At 42.4% G+C, this 15961-nt stretch overlaps 1 protein-coding gene across 4 annotated transcripts in view; it reads right to left on the bottom strand.

The window, feature by feature from the left end:
• LOC306969628 (myosin-10) overlaps positions 1-15961 on the bottom strand; it is a 93865-nt gene that overhangs the window by 26394 nt on the left and 51510 nt on the right. For 2 of the 4 annotated variants that reach the window (XM_079565306.1, XM_079565308.1), the window contains 11 exons: positions 13886-13978; positions 12493-12556; positions 11170-11268; positions 10547-10690; positions 10363-10458; positions 9133-9251; positions 7783-7935; positions 7464-7637; positions 6725-6898; positions 3106-3220; positions 708-770 (listed from right to left, as the gene is read on the bottom strand). In XM_079565306.1, the coding sequence (XP_079421432.1) occupies positions 708-770; positions 3106-3220; positions 6725-6898; positions 7464-7637; positions 7783-7935; positions 9133-9251; positions 10363-10458; positions 10547-10690; positions 11170-11268; positions 12493-12556; positions 13886-13978 (1294 nt within the window). The remainder of the gene's footprint in view (positions 1-707; positions 771-3105; positions 3221-6724; positions 6899-7463; positions 7638-7782; positions 7936-9132; positions 9252-10362; positions 10459-10546; positions 10691-11169; positions 11269-12492; positions 12557-13885; positions 13979-15961) is intronic. The other 2 variants (XM_079565307.1, XM_079565309.1) reach the window with 1 other exon arrangement.

A 15961-nucleotide genomic window follows, 5' to 3' on the forward strand; every position in this document is an offset into this window, starting at 1 on the left:
AGTTATATGTGTTTTTCGTGCTTGACATCGCCGTGTTTGGCCCTCGACTCACAGGCACTTTTTCATTTTGGCCCTCGGAGACAAAAAGTTTGGGCACCCCTGCTCTAGATAATAGAAATCATTCTAAAAAAACCTTAACACTAACAAAACAGGACATTTTGGAGTCTGTCGGAGCTGCTGAAGTGGAGATGCTGTTGCAGGAGTGGAATGAAAACCTCATTTGGAGAAAATGGGCCCTAAACATTTGCAATGTGTGTCTCCTGTCTTTAGTCACGGCTGTCTCCCAGAAAAGAAATGACCATATTTGGTTTTCCCGTTTCGCACTACACGTGGATACCAAACATGACAATATTTGTGAATGAATGCACGTGGGAAAGATGAGGGAGCGCTGTAATGTTGCAGTGATTTCCTGAGTCTATTTTTCACTTTGACATTAAAACTAAGACATCTAGTGAGCTAGTAATGTTGACCACTGAGAGAAAAATGTTTTCCCCTGTAGTTGAAAGTGTTGATCTGATTATTTTTTTTATCAAAACTGTTTCAATCATTCATCAATAAAATCATTATCAGCACATTTTTGCCTTTCTCTTGTGAAGCTCATCTCTGTTTTACCTTTAACCCTTTCCAACAGTGCCAAGTCATGCAATGCAAAGTCAGGTTGAAGCATTCGAAAGGTTCAAAAGTGGACTTAGGTTCCTAGGGTTCACCTGGAGCTTCGGGCAGCTCAGGGACATTGTCATAGAAAGAGGCTCTCTGAAACGTCTGAATGTCTACAGCGGCACAGACACAAGAGAAGACAGAGAGAGAGAACACACACATGCACACACAAGGGTTAGTACAGGGTTAAAGGAACAGTACAGTGAAATAGGTCATTAAAACCGCAAGCAGCAATTGACGGCCCTGAATAGTTTACTTACTCTCACAACAATCTACTGAAATGATGCAACTGTGTGAACTCGGATTGAAGCTGTTGAAATGAGTTTGGTAAAGCCTTCTTCTGTAACTAGTAAACAGTCTCATCGTGGTTATTAACACTCCATAAAAGGTGTCATTTCTGCCTCCAGAAGGAAAGGTTTAAGGAATAGTTGTTAGACATGCTGGGAAATCTATTCCCTTTTGTCAAAACCAAACATCTCTCATATCCAGGGTATCTGCAGAGTTGGACAAGTCAAATTTAAGACTTTTTAAGACCTTTTTAAGACCCAAAATCTCAAAAATAAGACCTGTTTTTGAACGCGCGATATATAAAATGGACTGTAAAGAAAATCCAAGTGTCAAACTGTTGTTTTTGATTTCACAGTGTGATGTACAAATGTAAGAACTTCATTTTTCACATTAGGCATTTTAACAACCATTCAAGTTTTAACAACCTGATCCCATGATAAGAATATTGAGATTGAATAATTACTCACAATTATCGACTGAATGAAAGAAAACAGATATTTAGTTTTTGTATTTAAAATGCTTTGTAATACTTGAGCCATAGACTGTAAAAAAAATGGACGTCTTCTGCTCACTCCTCCCTGTTTACCAGAATGACCACAGCCGTGGGGCAATTCATGGCGGATTTACAGACTCCCCCTCCCCAGCTCTGACGAAGCATGTTCCTAAAAAGGACATACGGGCGGGATTTTCACCGTAGACTCGGCCCTTGCGTGACGTGTAGCTCGCGCTGCTCCAATGCTAACAGTCCGAGCCTCATTAAGTACGAGATTTAAAAAAATCATATTACAAAAACCAGCCTGGTTTCATATATTGTTATTAACCCAGCGTTATCTCAGGAGGAATATCTAGCCTAGTCTAGTGTTGAAACAATTGAAACCAGGCTTTAAAGTAGTTTTTAACGTGTCTAAAGTCCAACGCTTTTCAATGGGGGCCTAGCGGCGATATGGAGGTACTGCAGCAACGGCGGAGCAATGGCGGCCCCCACGTTTGTGGTCAAAAAGCAGGGCAGCCAGCAGCCATTGACTTGAGCTGGTAAACATTCACTGTTTCTAAAAATAAAAGCATGTTTTTCCATTCGTTTGCATCGAACAAAACACTGTCAACTTTACAACCCATTAATTATCATCATTATTTTATTATTATTAGGCCAGAATCTAGTCTAGGTTTTGTGTTTTCTAAACTTGTTTGTCAGATGTTTTGATGAACAAACTGAGAAACGTGTTTCTAAAGTAACAGGACTTTCTCTTTCCTTCTGTCCCTGAGCAGAGGAGCGTTAGCTTTGTGTTTCCCAACATTTGGACAAACTTTATTGTGAATTATGCCGTTCATGACCTTGAGTTGGATATTTACAGTGAAGGATTATCTCCATGTTGTTTCATATTGGACGTATCTTTCCCCCGACAGCAGCATTACGGATCCATCAGCGACAACAACACCTTGGTCATGTTTTGGATTCCTAAACTCTGCTGACTTCAGTGGTTTGTTTGGGCGGATAAAGCTCCGGAGGGGAGTCCTTCTGCCTCGCTCGACTATCGCTGAGTTTACGTTGTTTGTGGCGGCGGCCAGTGCGTCGCTTCGCCCTCTCGGACCATGAGCGGCTCCTCATCGGTGCTTCTGTACATTTATTTGTCTACTTTTTAAACTAAATTGTGCGCAAATAATTGGGTCGTTGAACGTTAATTTTTAAGACCAGTTTACCCTAGATTTAAGACCATTTAAGACTTTTTAAGACCCCGCGGATGCCCTGATATCAGGCCCAATATACAATCATTATTGATCAAAAATGGTCAAAGTCTCGGCGGATAGAAAAAGGTACTCACAAATACTCGCTCTTACAAATTCACATAAGCAAAAAGTATTTCTGGCATATTGCGTGGGTCCATGCACATCCAAAAATAAAAGTGAAGTTACTTGATATAGGCCGCATTGTCTTTTGGGTTTAAGTGTGTGCCAGAAATGTGTGTCTTAACCTCTTAACCCCCACCTGAACCGAGCACATTTTGTCCAGTTTGGCTTAACCCAAACCTAAAAGCGGTTGAGAGGTTAAACATTCCCCAAAAACAAACAAAAGGCTGTTAAACAAAAACACGTCACCGTAGTATAGAAGGGTTTAGAGTCTATTAGGGAGGAAAAAAAGGAAGATTCTTAACGACATCCCACCATCTTTCCAGAGCTCGGCCACAAACTTGTCTGTGGACTGGTGCAGCAGCGTGGCCACGTTGTCGTTCAGCGGGTCCATGTTCTTCATCAGCCACTCGTCCGCTTTGTAGTCCACCTAGACACAAAAAAACACGTCTCCTGAGTCTGGAGTTTATTGTTTTGTTCACTTCATACATCGGTCTGTCAGTGGGACTCTTCAGTTTCACACTCGCGGACCTGGCCGGGCGTTGACACTGTGAGTAACGCGGTGTCTCCTGGCAGCTCGGCGGTAACGGCATCTCCACACAGCTTTGGGACACAGTTTGTGCTTTTGGAGCCAAGCGGTTTAGCGAATGGAAAATCAATAAGTGCTTAACAGTCTGAAATGATGCTTGGTTCAGGGTTAGTTGTCATGATTGATTGGTATAAAAATAAAAAGTGCAAGGCCAGAATCTGCACAGTGAAAAGAGAAACTCTAGAAAAGAGGATCTCGTTGACGCCAACCAATGAGGGACACGCAGGCCGCAGGGTTTATAACAATATAATAAAATCTATTATAATATAATATATTATATTGATTTTTTTTAATCTCCATTAAAGTGATAGTCTGAAAAATAATAGATAGCGTATAATTCTGTTCCTGGGCCTGCAATCTGGCGTATGTGGATCCCGGCAACTAATCAGAATCCCCGATGCCATCACTTCGACCAATGAGACGAGCTTCCCTGTGAACCAGCCAGCCAATCACGTGCACAGGGAAAGAAGTATGAGCCAAGGGGGAGGGACCATGATTGTTTATTCTGAAATTTCTCTCTCTCCTCATTGTGCAATCTTACAGATTATTACTTTAATCCTCAAATGTCAGCTGGAAATGTTCAAAATGTCAACTGTGCGCTGAATTATTGATTAAATTAAAAACTGGAAATATCCTATTTTATTGCACTGATTGCTTTGTAACGATCCAAAAAACATCAGTCCAGTTGAACTGTTTTAACTCAACCATGCAATTTTCCCCAAACCAGGTGGCTCTAACTCCTGCATGTTTATGATATATATTTGGTGTTTTATGGAGCCTTTACACTGAAGATTATACTCATTTTTGGGATTGTGATAACAATCCAGACCATTTTTCATGCTCTTTGTAGCACCACAGCATCATCATTTGAAAGGTGAGACTCTAAGCTCTTTCCGTAGGTGAAAACAGTTTAATTCTACGTGCCTCGGTTCCTGAGAAATCTAAGTTAAACAGAGGCTAGTCTTGATCAAAATCACTGTTTTTTTGTCTAGAAACGGAGATAACAGGGGTTTTATATCTCTCCTCTCTGGACAAGCACTAACGTTATGAGAAGAGGCAAATGCCTAAATATTTCTGTTTCAAGTCAAGTTTTAATACAACATTGCTGACACGTTTTGAAACACCGTGTGTTATTGAAGAAGACTTAACCCGGATGTTTCTCATCCGTCCTTGGACCGATTTTGACCATTTAAGAAAATGTTAAAATCCCAACTGCTTTGATCTTTCCATGAGAAGCCGCTTTGCTCTCATCCCCTGGAAGTGTCAGGTTTACAGCTGTTCACTACGCAACACCACGCCCCCTCGAAACGCCAAAATATTTATAAAATGTCCAGATTGTGACTTTTTTTTAGTTTTTGATCGTCATCTATTTCAGTTCTGTTCATCACAGAGCCACCAAAATCCCACATAAGGTGTATTAGAGTGTCTAGTTTTGTAATAATAATACCAAAAAAAATATATGAGCAGATATGGAGTGGTGATAACTGTGTGATTTGGATGTTACATCACCTGATATCACAATTAGGGATGTATGCGACAATAATGAAATTTGGGGTCACGATTATCTTAACAATATTATCACGATATTTGCCTATGGTTTAAAAAAATCACTGAAACTGCAGGAATGATGGGGATTGGGCAATCATTAAATACTCTTTTTCATTGTCTGCTATAAATGTCATATTGAGTGAGACACAAAGTAAGTATTTAAAGGCACACTGTGTAACATTTTGGACTAAACTGTCATCAATACAATGAGCAGCGCGACACAGAAAATGCTATTTCTGCAGTGGGTAATCAAAGAATGGATTTGGATGAGGAACTAACCTATTGAAATCTTAAATACTGTTGACTTTAGTCACATCTCTATGGAGATGTAGCCACTCCCGGTAAAGTTACTGGTTGTCTGATGGATTTAGTGATTATCTTATAGCACGATAATCACGATAATCAAAAAATGTGGCGATCGATTAATTGCCGCGATTAACGATATTATTGTTTATCGTCCCATCCCTAATCACAATAACAATCATTACTGTGCACTCATACAAAGAAGAAGCAAAATGAGCCTGTATTATGCTGAACATGGGACCTTTAGCTTCTGGCTGACCCCCTTCCCTGTGTCCCGGTACATCACTTTATGTTTGAAGTGCACATTAACGCAGTGACTGACGGGCGGGTTCGTTGGAATGTGGAATGACTTGTGTGCGCGTAAGGCCGAGCGGTGAGTGCGCGCGGGGGTGAAAGTTGAAAAGCCCGTTATGTAACCAGCGGCTCTGAAGACTTAAGAGCGATGAGAAGCAGATGTGGGCTCCCCTCACAACCGCGCCATTGTTTCCAGCCGCCGACCTGATTGACAGGACGGCGGCCCAGCGAGGACACGGAAAACTACGCCAACGACGCGTCACAGGGACAGATCAATGAAATTTACTACACACTTAAAGTATATTGTACCCCAAAGTTTAAGTCTGCTCCACTTGGGTTTGGGTTCTGTTATATTAACTATACCAGTATGGTAAAGAAAATGAAGCATGAGGTATGATGAAGTATCATTCAGGTATCGGTATCGTAAACCAAGTATTGTTGCTGTACCAGCCCAAGTTCCACTGAACCCCTTAACTCCCACCTCAACGGATCCCATTTTCTCCAGTTTGGCTTTACCCTAATCAAAAAGCTTCTTGGGGAAAGAAGCACCAAAACAGCCACAAAAAATTAGAAGAAAACAAGGATGTAAATGCAACAAAAATGTGACAAAAACTCAACAAAAAAATAACAAAAATTTAACAAAAATGTGTCAAAAACTCAACAAAAATGTGACAAAAATTCAACAAAAATGTGACAAAAATTCAACAAAAAAGTGACAAAAATTCAACAAAAATGTGACAAAAACTCAACAAAAACGTGACAAAAATTCAACAAAAATGTGACAAAAATTCAACAAAAATGTGACAAAAACTCAACAAAAATGTGACAAAAACTCAACAAAAAAAAGACAAAAACTTGTGACAAAATGTGTGACAAAAAAAACATAAAAAAGGTGACACAACACAGCAACAACGCAAGGAAAAAGATCAGTTTTGTGGGTCTTAGCTTTCAAATTGGCCTATAGCCAAAGATTACAGCAGGCATTCGGTTTAGGCGGGTGGTAAGAGGTTAAAGCACCTGTTAAGTTTAAAAACTAGGTATAATACAATACTGCCACCTACAGAGGGCGCTCCAACCAAACAAGATGCAAACTAACACAGTCCTTGGTGATAAATACAGACACTGGAGTCAAGGTGGGTGAAGTGTCTTGCCCAATTGTGGCATTGTGCCAAACTTCTTAAATTTATGCTGAGCGCTCACCTTGCCGGCGTAGTGGATGATGCAGAAGTCGGCCTTGTCCTTGAGCTGTCGTGGCCTCTGGAACTTGGAGTGCGTGCCCTGCTCCTGCAGAACTTTGTCCACAAAGGTCTTGTCCGTGGCCTTCGGGAACCAGCACTCCTCATCCAGCAGGGCCAGGATCCCCGGGGGGTTGTTCTGAGGAGACGGCCAGGCAGACAAAGGCTTTAACATCAAATTGAAACTATCTGCCTCTGAATGAGATATCTCTGGGGTCTCTTTGGGACCCACGTAGCTTGGTAATTGCTGTTTTTATGGACTTGAAGACTGCAATGCCAGAAGTCTATTCTTTACAAGTCTCCTGTGCTGAAGTATTTACATCTTACATCAAGCTCTTAACAGTACGTTTTCATCTACCAGGAACTCACGGTCCCCACAGAATCTTCAGAAAATAGGATTATTCATACAGGTGTAAGCAAATCCCCATAGAAAATGAATGGGAAACAGAAGTACAGGCGCTCACACCTTCAGGTTAGCAGAACTAGTGCAGCCACACCGAGAAAAGACCTGACTTAAAGCACTGTTTGTGTGGCACCAATACTACATACTATTACTGGCCATTACTGGGTCTCTCGGCTTAAAAATGTATCTCTGTGCATTAGCGTGATTATATTTGGAATGGATAAGGCAACGATTCAACATATCAAGCCAAATAAACTCTGTCTACAGTACGGTTTCGAAAGACTCAGAGAGGTGCACTGACGGGCCTCTCGATGAGGTCGATGCAGGGCTGCAGGTCCAGGCCGAAGTCGATGAAGCTCCACTCGATGCCCTCCCTCTGGTACTCCTCCTGCTCCAGCACAAACATGGTGTGGTTGAACAACTGCTGCAGCTTCTCGTTGGTGTAGTTGATGCACATTTGCTCGAAGGAGTTCAGCTGCAAACAGACACAGAGGCATGTTTATGTTTAAGACCGTGTACTTTTCCTGATATTTCCATAATCTACTTCGTATTGTCCTTTATTGCATTACAGGGCATTTCAATTACGTGAAGCACTTGGACTTTATAGTTGTGTTTTCTACCTGGAAGATCTCGAAGCCTGCGATGTCCAAGATGCCGATGAAGGAAGCCCCCTGGCGTTTGGTGCGGTCCAGAGCCTTGTTGATGCGGTGGACCAGCCAGCGGAACAGACGCTCATATGTGGCCTTAGCCAGGGCTTCCACTGCAAAGTCCGCCTGCAGGGAACAGAATGCTTCAAATTCTCTACAGCAGCGTCCTCTTGTACAAAGTCTCCCTGAGCGGCTGGACAGCATCAGTTGATTTTCTTGCTCAATACATATGGCAGTATTACATTATTTGTGGTGCAAATCTGATAAAGGAGTTTGTGCTGTGGCCTTTTAACATTTATGAAAGACAAAAATATCAACTAGACCTGTTTTTTCCACCATTTTATGTAAAAACGCTAAGAATATCAGGTGTTTTTCGCCTGACCACGCCTGATATTTCGAGCGTGGTGAATTTTTTTTCCCTTTTCGCCGTGGTACTGTTTAAGTGGTGCTAGCCCGCAGTTAGCTTTGCCCGTTAGCCTGTTAGCTTCTTCTTCGTGATTCCATTAGTGTGTATTGGGGCCTCCGACCCGAAGGCAGTAAAGCTACAATTGTGGTTTTCTGGCCAGAGACACCAGGGGGAGATGAAAGACCCCCCAATCATCCCATTAACACTTGCATTACCCCCAGAGGAACTGTGTAAAGGATTTATTAAGGTAAACAAGTTGCTTAGTTCTTCTTTAAAGAGTAAAAATGAAATGCATGTGAAAGGGCTGGTGAAAATTGTGACTGGAGCTCCTCCTGCTGGCAGCTATAGGAATACTTTTCTTAAAAAATAACTTCCAGGTTGGAAACGGCTTGTGAGCAGCTCCAGCAGAACATGATAAACACACTTCGAGTACAGAACGGCTAAGATAATGTTGGATTATGGACTTAAATAATATGGAGGACAGTTTTTTGGGTTTGAACAGTGACACAAGTGTAACCAGGAAGTACAGAACGAGGCAGTGACACCGTAGAAGAAGAAATGGTCCTTTGTCCAAGGATTAACTCAAAACTGCGTGACTGTTGTGAAATACTACTCCAGGTCTGTCTTTGATGAGGGAACAACGTTAAAACATGGTTAAAACCTTTTGCAGGATATGTCCACTTTAAATAATTCAGATTTAGAGATTCACTTTTAACCAGTTGGAGCCTGGCTGGACCACTCTTCTTCTTTGCCCCTGGCCATTTCTCCAGCTTTCTTCAGACTATTTTAAGCACCAGTCACATTAGTGTTTCCTGTGGAGAGGTGCAATGTCCCTTATTTCAAAAGTTATATGTCCTAGTGTGCGACATGATGCTGCTCTGGCCACAGTATTTTCTGTTGACTGTCACGGCACTGACCTGTTCTTTGGTCTGTGCTTTCTGGACATAGTCCCGGCCCACTTTGATCCTGGGGGTGAGGATGGCCCTGGTGAACTCCATCACATTCATGCCCAGCAGATGACACAGCTTCTGAGCCACTGCCAACAGAGATGACATTAATCACATTCCGCACCTGCACATTGCGACGTTAGGGCTGATTACTGGTGTATTCGGTGTTTTTCTTTTTCCGTGTGGTATGTGTGTTACGTAAGAGTAATGCTGTCCAGAGCAGGAGCCACTGGAGGATTTAATAAGACGCTGAGTGATCGGAGGCAAACACTGGCATCTGAAAATAGCAGGATCGCATTTCTAATAGAGAGGTTTGGACGCTGGGTATGAGGCGGCTGTCACGTAACCGAAGAGAAATGCCCAACGTTTTGACAAGGGCAGAGTAAACATTGTAAACTTCTATTTATTTATGTAGAGGCCACAAATAGTTCTATATTTTTATTGTGTTTTTGTAGGTGCAATTGCCCGATTGTGATTAAAGCCTACTTATTGTCAAAGTATTTAAAAAAAAAATAAACTGGAATGAATAAAAGGACAGCAGTATTTAGACTCGCTGCTTCATAGTTAAATGTGCCCCTGGGCTCACAATATAAAACAAAACAAAAAACTAAATCATTGTGGTCTAAAGTTTTTAAAAAACTGCTTCACTTTCCATACACGGCAGCTGAAACAGGCACAGAGCAGTTTTGATTTGAGGCTCGTGTTTGTTCTGTTCCTGGACGTCACTCGGCTTAGACTTTTTTTTTTGGGAAACAAAGCTTTTGAGGCGGATTACGACCAAAACTGGATCTTATGCATTTGTCTGCCAATGCACTGGATCTCAAACCACACAGACTTCATGTGTTTCTGAAGGATGTCACTGTGCAGGTCTGGCGTGTCTGCAGCCTTCAGTTTAGTGGTTAGTGAGGGTGACACACATGCACTCTGTTTGGACAGTACAGGCGTTGTTGCTCCACCCTCAGTCTAATCCACATTGCACTTTTCACAGCTAAAAAATCCAAAGTGAGCGAGAAATACAGCGTGCAATGAGCAGCTTTGGGGGTTTACAGAAAACTGTGAAAGGTTCCTGTGGTGCAAAAAAACAAACCAAATATTCCAGGAAATCAGATCTTGAGTGAATGTGTTGCTGTGTGAATGTCTGGCAGCAGTCATCGTGCCTTGGTGTTTATTTTTTCCTTTACTGTTTGTGGGACATTTCACCTGTGTTCTCGGGCATGGAGGCCTGGTCCGTGTTCCTCTCTTTCTTAAACACAATGTTCCCGAACTGCAGCACAGCGGAGACCACCTTCAGCATGCCTGCACAGACGGAGACGGGGTGAGTCCCGCGGGACGAGCTAATGCCTGCAATTGAAGCTAAAGAGAACAGGCTGCGTGTGGCGCTCACAGACGATCTCCTCGTGGGAGAAGCCCATGATGTGCATGGCCTCCAAAGTCTCCTGGAAGTTGTCCTTGTCCTGCTGCCCCGGGATGGGCAGGTTCCCGTTGGACAGGAAGCGGTAGTTGTTGAAGCCCTCAAGAAGCAGGTCGGCTGATGATGAGAGGTTCATTTAGTATATGCAGAGTAGAGGTGGGCAATATGTCGTCAACAAGATCAAAACTGCAGTATGGACGAAATGCAGAGTAGAATATACATAGGACTGTCGAGCGGTAATGCAGTGCTTTACTACACAATCAAGAGAAAATTGTGGGACATTTTGAGCTGTTAAATAAAGCGGTGTGGGTGGATGTTTCCATTACAGTGCAAGTCAAATATGTTTTGATTTGTTGGTGCCTAATGGATCATTAGCTAACAGTGTGTTAACAAGCCCAATTGAGAGGAAGTTACCCAAGAAGTCCTTTGTGCCAAGTCACAGTACGCAGTGTATTCAAGCAAGAAAGCCGAGTTGGACTCATAAACAAAACCTACCAAAACTACCTCCTCTAATCATGCTTGAACTCACTTAATAACAAATAGACTGGCTTAAAGTATGATTAGAATGAATGTGTTTGGAAAGCTTGTCCACTCACTGCGTAGGTGCTCCCCGGCCCCAGCCAGCAGCCTGTAGAAGATGTGGAAGGTCCTCTCGTCCTTGGCCTGTCTGATAGCTCGCGACTTCTCCAAAAGGTCTGAGCAAACACGTCAAGGGCTTACGGATTTAGGTTTTTCTGTAATATTTATTTTGACGGACACTTCGAATGTTGAAAAGCAAGACTGTTCTGTCCCAAAGTAAGATGCAGTACAGCAGGGGTGGCTAACCAGTCAGAGACCAAGAGCCAAAATGTTCAACCTTGATCCTGTGAAGAGCCACAAAGGTACCGACCATTGGCAGGATCCAGGGGCGGTAGTTTATTGTGATTAAATATAATGAGATAATTATATTTAATCACAACAAACTATAACTTTATGCCTGGCCTCTTTCTTTTCAATAATTATATAAGATTGATTGTTTTTACTCCTCACCAACATTCAAATCTGCTCTGACTGGGACAACATTTGATTGAGTTATTAACTGTCATTATAGAGTTAATAACTGTTTGTGTGGGGGGCCCTGCCCACTCAGCCCCCTCCTCGGATTCGCCCCTGGCCTGTGGCTCAGTGCCTGCAGCTTGGTCTTGACTGGACAGTGCAGAGAAACTCCTCTCGGCTACACAAAGTTCACAAACTTTAATCAGGAGCCTCTGGAGGACGTCTGAGATTTTGTTTTAAGTTGTTAGAGTTTAAACACCTGTGAAAGAAAAGTCAACGCCTTTACGTATTTCCACGTTGCGATGTTGCACTTTGCATTATACACTTCGTCTTTTTTCATTTCCTAATTTTGATCTTTTTCTGTCAATAAAAGGCCACATTTCATCAAACAAAGAGTGATCAAAAACTTGAGAAGCACAGAAGCTGTTCCCAGAGCCACCATCTGCCCGACTGCAGTTTGACCTGCGTCTCTTTGAGTGAAGCTGCTGCACTTTTAACACGGTGCCTTCAAAAGGAGAGAGATACGGACTCTCATTCATGTGTGTGGAGATGAGAAACGGGTCTGTAGTAGCCTGGCCTTAGCCATCCGTAAACTCCGGTCAGTTATAATTTCCCTACATGTACGTCAGTCTGTAGGACTACGGTTGGATTTTTGGTCAAGAGTCTTAAAGACTGTTATAGTTTATGGGAAATATGTACCAATTCTGATGCAAAGAGCCACATTACATTAAACATACCCAATCATGCAAACCTGCAGTACTGCATCCACCTCGATTGTGTGACAGGTGACAGAGGAGTGAATAATTCCCCTTCAAAAATGCCCAGAGAAGATATAATAAATATATGTATAAAATAGTACTAATAAGAATGAATGTTTAGGATACATGTTTCAATATTGGCCCCAACAATGTAGCCAGCCACATCGAAGTTGATTCTGATGAACTTCCCCTGCAAAAACACAACAGCGACAGAAAAGACTGTTAGATCGAGGGTGTCCAACCTTTTTTTTTACCCTGCTGCTTTACCGAACAAAAACGTCCGAGATCTACTCTTGCTTCAAAGACGCTTGAGTACCTACTTTGAAAGAAATGAGTTTTGTTCTGGGACTTTACAATAAATGGCTCCTGTTCTCGCTTGCATCATGGTGTTAAGTGGTAAAAGTGGTCTGAAAGCGCCTATATTAGGAGATGGCAGGTCGTAGGAGGAATCTCTGGCATGTCCCGCGGTTTCGCGGTCACACCTCAACCGCACTTAAGCAGGAAAAATGCGTATGTTTAAACTGTCTTTTAATTACAGCCGGTAACTTATCGGCACGCGGGAAGAAAAACAAACATGGCCGCCGCACTGTGTTTATACCTGTGACTGGAGAAAGTCCAAACATTCCAACCACCTGCATATTTGGGATCGGTTTCATTTAACATATTTTCTCAGACAGTTCGGGGGTATGAGGAACTACAATCTCGACACATAACTTGCATTCTTACCAACTACAAGCTTTTTGATCGGATTTCTGCTTCCCGAGCGCACTTTATTTTTATCTTTGGGAGATTGTTGAACCTTTTAATCCCAACTAACTTCTTCAATCCCTTTTTTAAATAAACAATATTTTTGTTCTATAGGACCTACTTCTTCAATAGTATAAAAGATTAGCACAAGCGCCTTCATTTCTCAAGCAGCTCGTTTAGCGATGTTGCTAGTTTCGCTAACCTGAAGTTGTGAGCGCTAATACTTCCTGTTGGCAAGTTTGTCATGAAGCTAAAAGTACAGGAACTTATGGTTGAATATTACTGACACAAAAGTAAACGTTGTTCAGTCAAAATCTGACTAAAGCGAAAGCACTGAAGCATTTGCTGCGGAAAATAAAGATATTCAAAGTAGAAAGTACAAATATGTTCACATAAGTATTAGGGAAAATAACGTGACTTTGACAGTACGTCTGCACAGCGCCACCTACTGTTCTGGAGGGTGCATTTAAAGGCTTGTAAAATGAGTAAAGCACATGGAAAAATGTACTTTTTACTTTGGAGCTTTGGTGGAGTGGAAAGTATATAACTACCTTCCAAAAGTAATTAACAAAAAAGTTCTCAACAAAACTACTACTCAAGCACCCTCAAAAAAAATCTGTTATTATTGTGTGTACTTTCTACTTTGAACACACTCTACAGCAAACGCCAATCCTGTTCCGCAATCAGATCTATTTTAGCATCTTTTATTAGCATTGAGATACATTTCCTACTGTATATCATTGAAAGGCACAATGTAATATAGAAAACCCACGAAGCGAGACGAGTTGTCATTCTTGACCGTCTTGGCGTTTCCAAAAGACTCGAGGATGGGGTTGGCCTGGAGCAGCTGCCGTTCCAGCTCCCCCTGCGGACAGGAACAAAGCCAGGGAGCCCAGTTAGCGCCAGCACGGCCACAAAAACCAACCGTTCGGAGGTTCAGGCGCGGGAATAGATCCACTTTCACACGCAGGATTATTACAGCTTTTGCAACAAATCAACGTAAGTGTAATTATTACGTGTAGGAGAAGGCGGACAGGTTGACAAACAGAAGAAGAGGCGGCTGGTGTGGGTAAAAACGGGAGAAAGCCAATTTGGGGCCATGCACATTCCTCTGGTCGTAATGATATTCCTTGTATGCACAGGCACGGTAATGGTGGTTTCTTCAGACTGGTGGTGGTAATAGTTTGCTGCGACTAAACCTCCAAATGTGTAGGCGTGATGTCAAGAGGTTTACACAAGATCTGGAGATGGGCACTGCTGCTCATTCTACCTACTTTAAAGATCCTGTGCTTTTCAAAGTGTGAAACAGGGAACTAGTTTGGTTAGACGTGTTTCCACAACTCTATAACACAAACTAGCCACGATATTTCACTTTCTTCCCCTGTTCCTCCTGTAAAAAGCCCAGTCCATGTGGATGTAGGCTGTGTGCATTCCTCTGGCCGGGCCTCAGAGGTTCTGGTAATATGAGGCAGGCGGAGCGCGGCGTTAGGGAGGTCAGAGCGGAGCGGCTTTGGCAGCTACTGACACAGACGTTATTAAAGCACGGTCGCTTAAAGGGGGAACACTGGGTCGGGCAGGATGGTTTCGCCAAAAGGGCTGCGTTACCCGACTTTTAGAGCAACAGCAAGTCATCACACGCACAATGTAAAGTAAAAACAAACAAAAGACATCCAGGCAGATGAACCATGAGTGCAATCTATCGAACCAAACATGTTCAAGGCTCGGTTGGTAACTGTGTCCCGTAAGACGTAATAGAAGGCGGAGATGATCTTTGTCAAATTCAAATGATAGAGATAAAACATCTAGCCAACCACATCTGCACATAGTGTGGACTACTTCAAGTATGTTCTTATTGTATTACTTCTCACAAAAATGGCTGATAGGTTTGTTGATAGGACACACTTTTGGAAAGAATGCAATGCAATCAAGCATATGAGCAAGGTGACTGAAAGTTGGGTGCACTTAAGTCAGTCCTTTGCATTTGACCCATCCTTCGATCCTCCAACACATTTTAATCACATTTTACAGGTACACATCCAATGGCCACGCAGCATCATCTTATAAGATGTTAATGACAAAGAAACCACAGAAATTATGTAAATGCCATGAAAAGGACAAAACACACCTCCCCATTCGTTAGTATGGGCCCCAGGCTTCCCTATTCATTTGTATGGGGATGGAACATTCAATTTAAAAGGGGTCCGGGAGCTGTTGGCTAACAAATGTTTGCATTTGTAGGAACAGGCTGATAGCTAGAGGCATTTCTGTGAGTTCAATGGTCTTCCCCCGTGACTAAAATGAGCTACACTAAATAAAAAAATGAATAAAAAACATGAATGAGCTGTGAACAGACAGCCCTCTGAAGCTGGCAGGTTATATGTGATTTCATATGGAAAAGGAGATATTCCAAAACTGCTGTTTGATAGCATTAGCCGCTGCAAGCGTAACATTAGCCACATTAGCTTGCCTTCGTAGTGCTTCTTTCCTCTACTTTCTGGCGATGCACTGAATAAATCAAAATTTGCACCACAGCTCCACAGACTTTCCAGCCATTATCGCGCTACCTTCATTATTGTATGTGTTGTGTGCTCTTCGTAGGACCGCCCACCACTACTGAGTGCCAGTGTAACGGGAACATTACAAGTACAGAGTAGAAAGAAGACACGTTCTGCGTCTGAGCTCTGTAAGGTTGAACTGTCCGGTACGGAAAATCCCTGGAACAAGGCTTTACAGAACCTCGCATATTTGACCACGTCTCTCCTGTTTGAATTGGCTGAAACATAAGCCTCCAAATGTCTAATTTCTCACTATAAACCCCAAAAAAGCTAATAAAATTTTATCATCCAAC

The sequence above is a fragment of the Gobius niger genome (assembly GCF_951799975.1).
Source record: "Gobius niger genome assembly, chromosome: 10".
NCBI classification, from domain to species: domain Eukaryota; kingdom Metazoa; phylum Chordata; class Actinopteri; order Gobiiformes; family Gobiidae; genus Gobius; species Gobius niger.